Raw genomic sequence first — 9,056 nt, 5'->3', positions numbered from 1 at the left:
CAGGTGGGAATGGAAGATTCTGTGGACAGGTGTGTTTTATACACATAACGAGTTGAGATCAGGAATGCAATTGATTGATTGATTGATTGAGCCAGTCTGTGGGAGCTGGGTTGTAAAATACTTGTTTCACTCAGTGATATGCAAATCGATTTATGACTTTTATGTGTTTTTTTTTCTGGATTTTTGGTTGATATTCTGTCTCTTTGCATTAAAGTGAAACCACCACAAAATGTAGAGACTGCTCATTTCTTTGTCATTGTATTTGCTCAGTTCCAATGGCAAATACACATTTTAAAAAAATAAATAAAAAAACATCTATAATTTCCTGAAAGATTGCTTCTTTTTTCCATGTTTTACACAAAAAGTCGGCATCCATTTCCTATTTTTCAGGAACTTCCTGACTTTAAAAATAAGCAATTTCTCAAAACAAAGCACAAACTAGTTATATATGGAAATAAACAAGGGGTCTTTTTAATCCTACAATATGAATTTAAAGTATGACTTCATACAACTAATGCATCTTTTGTGGTAAATATAATGCTGCTGGCTACACACAAACACACACAGTGCTGTGATCTCAGCACCTGCGAGGCCTCTAGTCACATGAACGGTTAAATCAGAGCTTTTATTGACAAAAATTTTGAAAGTTGGTTGCTAGCCGCTGTTTTACAAGTTTAAGTGTTATTAGTGGCTATCTAACCTGAAGATAATGTCACCCGTCCTTGCTTGATTACTAAAAATCATCTCCAAACACAGATAAGTTTTGAACATGTCCAAAAACACAAATCCAAGGGTTTATAAACAGATTATAAACACAAAGAAAAGCAAAGAAAGCCTATACTTGTGTCTACTCAGCAGGGATGATATTAAATGGGAAAAGTTTATAATTATTATTTATTGGAAAGTGATATAAAATGTCACATAGCATCTCTACATTACATATTCCAGCATTTTAATCAATTTAATTTTTACCTGGTTCCTGATGTTTATGTTTTCTTTACAAAAACAAAGCATTTCAATTATAAATCACCAGAATTCAGGGACCGGACCCCTAATGCTCAAATGAAACCTTCTAAACAGGATTTCAGCTTGTTAGCTGTGAATCTGATGCTGTTTTGTAAAATAAAATAAAATGTATGAATGTAACAAAAGGGCGACATTTTCATCTACACTGTGGTCAAATAAAAGATCAAAGCAGCACCTGAATTTTTCTTATTCTCCCTATAAAAATCTGTTCTACATCCTTCTCAACAGATATAAAGATGTAATTGTGCCACTGGGGTAGTCACGCCACATCAGATTATGCCGAAACCTTTATTTTGCCCCAGGCTCGGAGGATTATAAATCTGGGCGTTGGGTGTGAGTGATTGTTAAGCCAAATGGCAGATGATGCAATCTCATAAAGCAGTTGCATAGAGACAATGACACCACGCAGGCCATTGCATCAGAAAGTCAGATATTTGATGGTAATTAATTATAATGTGGAAAGAGGCAGGGAATAGGTCTGTAAATAGAGGGGCAATGTGGCCTGAGATGGGAACATTCTCACATACAGGTCAGCAGCGGCAGGACTTAAAATACCTTGCAGCAAGCCGTGAAAACGTGCATGTCGTCCACTGTGGGGCCATCAAAGTCCCCTGAGAGTGACTGCGAGGCCTGGGACGTGTCTGTAGCCACGTCAGGCTAGCCCCGATTCAAAGCATTGGTCTATTATTATACCCGGAAACGGGTAATTACAACGGGACATCTCCTGGATGCAGCCCAAAGCCGGCTTCAGTGCGCGCACGGGGGATAGCGAGAGATCGCATAGAGTGCTGTTCCCTCCAAACCGCGACCCCGTTTCACGGAGCTATTTCTGAAACTCGGGTTTTATTATCCCCCTGTAACGCTCGGATGCTTTCTCATGTCATATTAGAGCCACTGGTTAGCTCTCAGCGGGCCCACGCTCTCGGCGCGCAGCGTGGGCGTGCGTAATTTGCGCTCATTATTATGTTTTTTTTTTCCAAAGTTGTGTAAGAAGTTTGTAGAGAACAATTAATGACAGCACATTATGAATGGCCAAATTCATGAATAGACAACGTTGTCCCAAAGGAGAGGAGGCCATCTGTAGCAGAGCACAAAACAGGGAACAGCTTCTCTCCTCAGTCAGTTCATGTGTGACATTGCGAGCACATATTCTCATTTCAACTTGTAAAAAAAAAAAAAAAAAAAAAAAAAAGGGAGAGAAACAGCAGTCTAACTGAACTTACTGCCCGCGTGATGTTACTTTAATGTGGCACTTTGGAGTTTAGTGTAGCACCCGGGTGAGGAAAGGGGGTCCTTGATTGCAACAGCAAACACTGGTGTCGTCACTCATCGGTGGTACATGCAAGCACTGCCTGTTCCAAAATAAATATTGACGCGATTGTTGTATTCAAATGAGCCGCCTGACCGAAAGTGGACGGGCCAATCAGAGCCCATCGTATCATTACACCTTCTTTTCAGAAATCATTCATAACGCCGATGCGTCAAAGACTCACAGAGGAGCCGGCTATAAATACGGCTGCGCGCAGCGCACAGTTAGACATTTTCCTAAAATCAAACGAAAGACACAACCGAGGAAGAAGCAAGCCGGCGCATACCTCTGATCATTCTCTCTACCTTGCTCTACATCCAGATAACAATGTTGGCCATGGCTGGATTATATTTAAAACACGTCGCGGTGGCAGCGCTGTGCTCCGTGCTGGTCACAGGAACGCTGGGGTCCCCGGTAGTGGGGCCAGAGCCGATTCGCTGCGCCCCATGTACTCCGGAGAGGCTGAGCCAGTGTCCAGCGGTGGCACCCGGATGCACCGAGGTGTTGCGGGAACCCGGTTGTGGATGCTGCCTCGCCTGCGCTCTGAAAGCTGGGGAGCTGTGCGGGATCTATACGGCACCGTGCGGCTCCGGACTGAGGTGCATCCCGAGACCCGGCGACCCCCGGCCGCTGCACTCCCTCACCCGCGGACAAGCCGTGTGCACGGAGAGCACAGAGCCCGAGGCCACCCCTGAGCCCCAGACACAAGGTAAGGCCTATCACCTCCACATTATCCATCAGTGTTCCACCTCATCTCAGCAAATATCCTCAACATGGGCATCATTTAAAAACAAAAAACAAACAAGCACTTGAGTTATCTGATCCGAAACCTTTTACAGTCACAGTCAGTTATTGCCGCTTCACATTCATTCATCTTATTCCAGATCAAGAAGAGCCAGAGCCGCTGGAGATGGACAACGCAGCCACCATCTCGGACCCTAGCTACAGCCACTACCTCCCCGGTCACGGCAGGCCCTACGATCCGCGGGCTGCCGCCGACGCTCAGGAGAGCATGAAAGCCAAACTCATCACCGTCCGCAAGAAACTGGTGGAGCAGGTTGGTCCTGGATCAGTGTTACTGTATTGTGAATGTGGTGAAATCCTCACTGCGATGTGTTGCTAAAAGTTTTTGCGAGGTTCGGGAGAGGGCCGATATGCCACAAGGGGGAGCTCGTGTGTTGTATGAAATATGAAAATGAATGAAAGAGAAAGAGAGGATATGGGGATGCTTGTTATTACAAGTTTTATATGCAGTTTGATGACAGCCCACGTGCTTGCTGATAAATAAACAGGGCTGATTATACTTTCTGTGTATTGGCTTGGTTAACCCTCCCGTGTCTTCTGTGCAGGGGCCCTGTCACCTGGAGCTGCAGACGGCTTTGGACAAGATTGCCAAATCCCAACAGAAATTAGGGGACAAGTTAACTAGATTCTACCTCCCCAACTGTGACAAACATGGGCTTTACAAACCCAAGCAGGTCAGTATCTTAAGGAAAACGTACTTAAAAAAGAGTTGCCAATATTATGTCAAGCACTGCTATAATTGTGGGTGAATGAGGGAATGTGTGTGTCTCTGTCACCAAACCTGCCCAGGAAATGAAAGAAGCAGCTGAGTAAGATGATTTCTTTTTCCATTTCCCTCCACAGTGTGAATCCTCTCTGGACGGACAGAGGGGTCGATGCTGGTGCGTGAATTCTTGGAATGGCAAGAGGATTTTAGGTTCGACAGAATTGCCTGCAGATGCCGAGTGCCCTTAAAGAGATCAACCACTGACGCAGATCTCACGAGAAGAAGCAAGCCACTGATGTTTCCTTTTTGATAGCTGTTTATTTATTGATCTTGTCCATGGTGGTGTTTAATTCAGGTACACTGTCATTGCGGGGCATGTGGGTCCCAACCACCCTGAACCCCCCCCCCCCCTACTTCTTCAAATACCCATCCCAAAGAGAAAAAAAATCTATTTTTGTTTTTCTTAAAAGAAGATTTTAATATTAATGTATTTACTCTTCAGCCTTATTTATTTCAATTGTATTACATTTTATTTGTAATTATTTCATAAGTATTTATATCATCTTGTGTTGCCTTATTGTTATATTATTATTTTTACGTATGTGTATAAAGTGTATATATATATATATATATATATATGTATATCGGCCCTGAGTAACTCCACTGCTGAGTTGAGCTCGCTCTACCCTTAAGGAGTTGTCTGGAGGTTTGCTTTGGGGCGAACCAAGAAAGAACAAAAGCACTGAGTGACCAAATGTCATTTAGAAGTACTTCTAAATGCTGTTTTTTTTTTTTGTTTGTTTGTTTGTTTGTTTTTGTTATGTTTCAGTTTGTTATCATTGTTGTCTTTGTTTTGTTGCTGTCTTTTTATTTTATTTTCAGTGAATGCAAAATTCTCAGTCGGGAAATCCTTAAATACTCTCAGAAAACATTTCCCATGATCCCATGGGGATGCAGATAACATCACAGGCGGCGGCTGTCTGCGCTCGCCGCCTCTCAGACGGGTATTTCAACATTTACCTACCTCCGATATTTACGTATCTGTTGTCACTTGTGTTGATGTCATTAAAAAAAAAAAAAAAAAAAAAAAAAAGACTTGCTATACACGTCGCCATCCTCTCTGACCAAGAATTCATGACCACAAAAAAAGGAGCCCCGCTGTGTGCGCCGGCTCGACTCTAGCCACATGCTGCTGTTTGTGTGAGTCGATTCCAAAGCGACTAACTGCTCACTCGTGTTTATGTATGTCTATGTACACTTTTGTAATTGAGATGTAAGAGAAAAAAAAAGGTGATATATTTAATAAAAACATTAACCTCAGCTGTGTGCTCCTGACCTCTCTTTCAGCACAGGCAGGCTTATTTGGTGGTGGTGGAAACATAATAACAGCTTCATCAGGACATGATTGGCAGAGTCTGTGTGTGGATGCACTCCTGGACCACATTTGCTATATTCAGTGTGTTTTTGAGCAGTGTTATCACAGTGATCTAAAGTGGAAGTCCTTTTCTAACTTTAGCAGTTCGGTGGGACACGCAGCTCCGCGCTGCCTTTTGACCTGTCCTCTGTTTGCATTGGTCGGGCACAGGAATTCGCCTCAACCTCTCGTGCCCACTGCCAGCCTGCCTGGCACCACCACATTTATTTTTGTTTTTTACAAATTGAACCTTTGCTTTATCCTTACTGACACATTCCAAGACTGAAGGGAGCCCGATTGCATTCAAGTTCTAGCAAACTTTCTGTTCCTGAAATTAAGATGAAGGCAAGTCAGCAAAAAAAAAGGGGGGGGACAGCAACTTAAAATGTGTTCCATTTTTATTTAAAAAAAAAAAGACATTAAATATTCAAAATAATCTCTTTTCTCAGAGAAAATAATAGCTGTGATTTCTATTAAGGTATGATGAAAAAAAAATCTTTGCATGATAAACTTGAAATGAAAAACATAAAACATTTACCCGTGAATAGAGAGAGTCTTACCAGAAGGAAAAAAAAAAAAAAAGATAAAAGATGACATTACACAAGTGTGACCCTGACTCTGCACGAACAGACTGGGGAAGGATGGCTGGGTGTGCATGGAGAGAAGTGACTTACTGAGAGGTGAGAGGTTCACTGGCCTTAAGAAGCAGTGAACTAAGACAAGGATAGGCCTGAATGCCTGACACAGATTTGCCCTGAGGCTTAAACTCAGCCCGCCGGGCACAGAGCAATCCAGTGAGCGACAGAAGGAAAAGGTTGATTTAAAAGCAAACAAAAAAACCCGAAAACATTCATTAGTGATTATATTCCCCAAAATACACTGAATCATATAGACTTTTGCTGTGCAATCGGTGAGTCTCTGGTGTTCATAAGAAAGTTTGGATCAGCTTATAGTTCTTATATAAATAATTTTTAATTTTTACGTACTGTACATGATGTCTAGTCAGACACAAAGCTGGCCTTGAAATAATAATAATAATAATAATAATAATAATAATAATATATAAAAAGACACACAAATATTAGGGAGGGAATAGCTTAAACATATTTTTATAAAGAACCCCCCCCCCCCCTCCCTTATATCAAGTCTTTGATTAGATGGGATATAGCACCAACAGGCTGGTTCTAAGTTGCTGCTGTCTATTAGAGGAAGTTTACAAATTATTATTTTTTTTTTTTTTTTTTTTTTAATGCTACCAAGCTACTGGGCAAGCATTCTTTGCCGGTCCTCTCTCCACTTTTCAAGTCTTTACACAGGATGTGGGAGAGCATCAGGGCAGGAAACTCCTCAGGGAAGACCACACCTCCTCCCTAAGACCCCCTACCACTTGTGTGAATGCATATTTGGTGCCGTGTCCACCTTGTGGAGACTTGTTGGCATACGATCATACAAGCAATTTTTTTTTTTCAAAGAAACAACAACAACAAAGAAAAGAAATAGTTGCACTGAATGGAACATTTCTAAAGGGGTTGCTCTCTAAGTTTGCTGTCAGAAGTCCTGGTGTAGTTTTGTTTCTTTCTTTCTTACATTTTTTTCTCTCCCTCCTTGGGTTATTATTGTTTTCTTACAGTATCACACTCTTTCATCTGACATTACTTCCAAGGAAAGGTATGCAAGTGCTGATAGGTCCAATTGTCTTTAACTGCATGCATTGACAAGTAGCAGTGCAGCTAAAGTGCTTTAAGTGCTTGTGCTTTAAGCATATGGGGCAGCTGGCACCTGTGGCGGTGTGAGCCGGTCACACCAGGCTCACCCTGTTTAAACAAACCTACACCAGGTTGCACCACTGACAGGAGAGAAGGACCGGAGGTGGGCAAGGTGCTGGAGAGAGGAAATACAGATTATTTTAGGATGTTAAAGACAGGGATGGGCGTGAGATTAGGCACACAAATGGGACAAGTTTTGGATAGTAGGAGTGAAGGCAAGAAGGGTTGGATGGTCTCAGTTGGAAACTGTATGATAAAGGGGCTGAAGGCAAAAGGGGCACATGGATGAGGACAAGAACAGCAGGGGGAGGCAAAAAGAAAGATGACATGCTAAACTAAATGTGATCCCTAAATCTGCAGAGCAACATGCAAGTGCTTAATACTCCACTGAAAACATGTCTTCCAGATATCAAATGTGAACCTGTTAGCATGACAGGACCCTCTGAAGTCTCAGCCACGAATTGACCACATAAAGTTACAGAGCCGGGGCACTGAGTGTCGAGGCACATAGTGCATGAAATGGTAATTATAGCAATAGCAATTTTCCTCTCTATTTGAGCACTCAAAGTGCTTAAAAGTTGCCACTGCTCTGCTGACTCAATAACTGCAAAGTTCCACACCTCTTCTGACATTAACATCAGCATAACTCCATGTGCCAGGAGCTTCATGGCATGGGCTTCCATGGTTGAGCAGCTAATGTAGGCTTTATATGTAGTTGGCCTAGAACTTTTGTCCATATATCGTAGTTCTGAAGTATCAGTTTGAACACTTATTCCTTGTTTTGAAGAAGTGGACTGTGCTTCAAAAGTAGTTTCAGAAGTTTACAGTGCTGTGAAAAAGTATTTGTCGTCTTCCTGATTTCTTAGGGTTTTTTGCATATTTGTTGCACTTAAATGTTTCATCTCATTGAATAAATTTTAATGGACAAAGATAACCCGAGTAAATACAAAATGCAGTTTTTGAATGATGATTTTATTTATTAAGGGAAATAAGCTATCAAAACCTACTTGGCCCTATGTAAAAAAAAGTAATTGCCCCTACACCTAATAACTGGTTTTGCCACCCTTGGCAGCAAGAACTGCAATCAAGTGTTTTTTACTAACTGGCACGTCACTATGGAGGAATTTTGGCCCACTCTTCATTTTAATTCAGCCACACTGGAGGAGTTAAGTCTAGACTTTGACTAGGCCACTCACACACCTTGACTTTATTTTTTTGAGCCATTCAGAGTTGGACTTGCTGGTGTGTTTCAGATCATTGTCCTGCTGTGTAACCCAGGTGCCCTTGAGCTTCAGGTCATGAACTGATGGCCGAACATTCACCTTCAGGATTTTCTGGTAGAGAACAGAATTCATGGTTCCATCAGTTACGGCAAGTCGAGCAGGTCCTAAAACAGCAAAGCAGCCGCGGACCATCTACCACCATGTTTGACTGTCGGTATGTCGTGACAGGACTCAAACCTTTCAAAAGTTCAACTTTTGTCTCGTCAGTCCACAGAATATTTTCCCAAAAGTCTCCGGGATCAAGATATTTTTCTGGCAAATATGAGACCAGCCTTTGTGTTCTTTTTGGTCAGCAGTGGTTTTCTCCTTGGAGCTCTCCCATGGGTGCCGTTTTGCCCAGTCTCTTTCTTATTGTTGAATCATGAACTCTGACCTTAACTGAGACAAGTGAGGCCTGCAGTTCTTTATATGTTGTTCTGAGTTCTTTTGTAACCTGGATGAGACATCGATGCACTCTTGGAGTAATTTTGGTAGGCTGGCCTCTACTGGGAATGATCAGCACTGTTCCAAGTTTTCTCCTTTTGTGGATAACGGCTCTCAAAGCCTTAGAAATGGCTTGGTAACCTTTTCCAGACTGATAGATGTCAGTGGCCATTTCTCAGCTTTTTCTTTAGATGGTGGCATAATGTGTTGCTTTTTGAGATCTTTTAGTGTACTTCACTTTGTCAGGTAGGTTCTATTTACATGATTTTTTTGAGTCAGCAGGTCTGGCAGTAATCAGGCCTGTGTGTGGCTATTGCAATTGAAC

General features: G+C 42.1%; 1 protein-coding gene across 1 annotated transcript; it reads left to right on the top strand.

Moving 5' to 3' along the window:
* The first annotated feature begins 2,526 nt into the window (after nt 1-2,526).
* Nucleotides 2,527-5,165, top strand: igfbp1a (insulin-like growth factor binding protein 1a). Its single transcript, XM_030727907.1, has 4 exons — nt 2,527-3,044; nt 3,220-3,392; nt 3,685-3,813; nt 3,983-5,165. The coding sequence occupies exons 1-4, from the start codon at nt 2,663-2,665 to the stop codon at nt 4,091-4,093; spliced, it is 795 nt and encodes a 264-aa protein (XP_030583767.1). The 5' UTR covers nt 2,527-2,662; the 3' UTR covers nt 4,094-5,165.
* Nucleotides 5,166-9,056: the final 3,891 nt, after the last annotated feature.

The sequence above is a fragment of the Archocentrus centrarchus genome, chromosome 4 (assembly GCF_007364275.1).
Source record: "Archocentrus centrarchus isolate MPI-CPG fArcCen1 chromosome 4, fArcCen1, whole genome shotgun sequence".
In the NCBI taxonomy this organism is placed as follows: Eukaryota; Metazoa; Chordata; class Actinopteri; order Cichliformes; family Cichlidae; genus Archocentrus; species Archocentrus centrarchus.
Note: the sequence above shows the minus strand (reverse complement) of the source record. Positions and strands in the feature narration are given on the sequence as shown.

Bases quoted from the DNA above. Each gene is read 5' to 3' on its own strand.
- igfbp1a (XM_030727907.1), top strand. From the start codon at position 2,663: ATGTTGGCCATGGCTGGATTATATTTAAAACACGTCGCGGTGGCAGCG. The intron at 3,393-3,684 runs GTTGGTCCTGGA...TCTTCTGTGCAG, and splicing joins GCAAGAAACTGGTGGAGCAG to GGGCCCTGTCACCTGGAGCT. The intron at 3,814-3,982 runs GTCAGTATCTTA...TTCCCTCCACAG, and splicing joins GGCTTTACAAACCCAAGCAG to TGTGAATCCTCTCTGGACGG.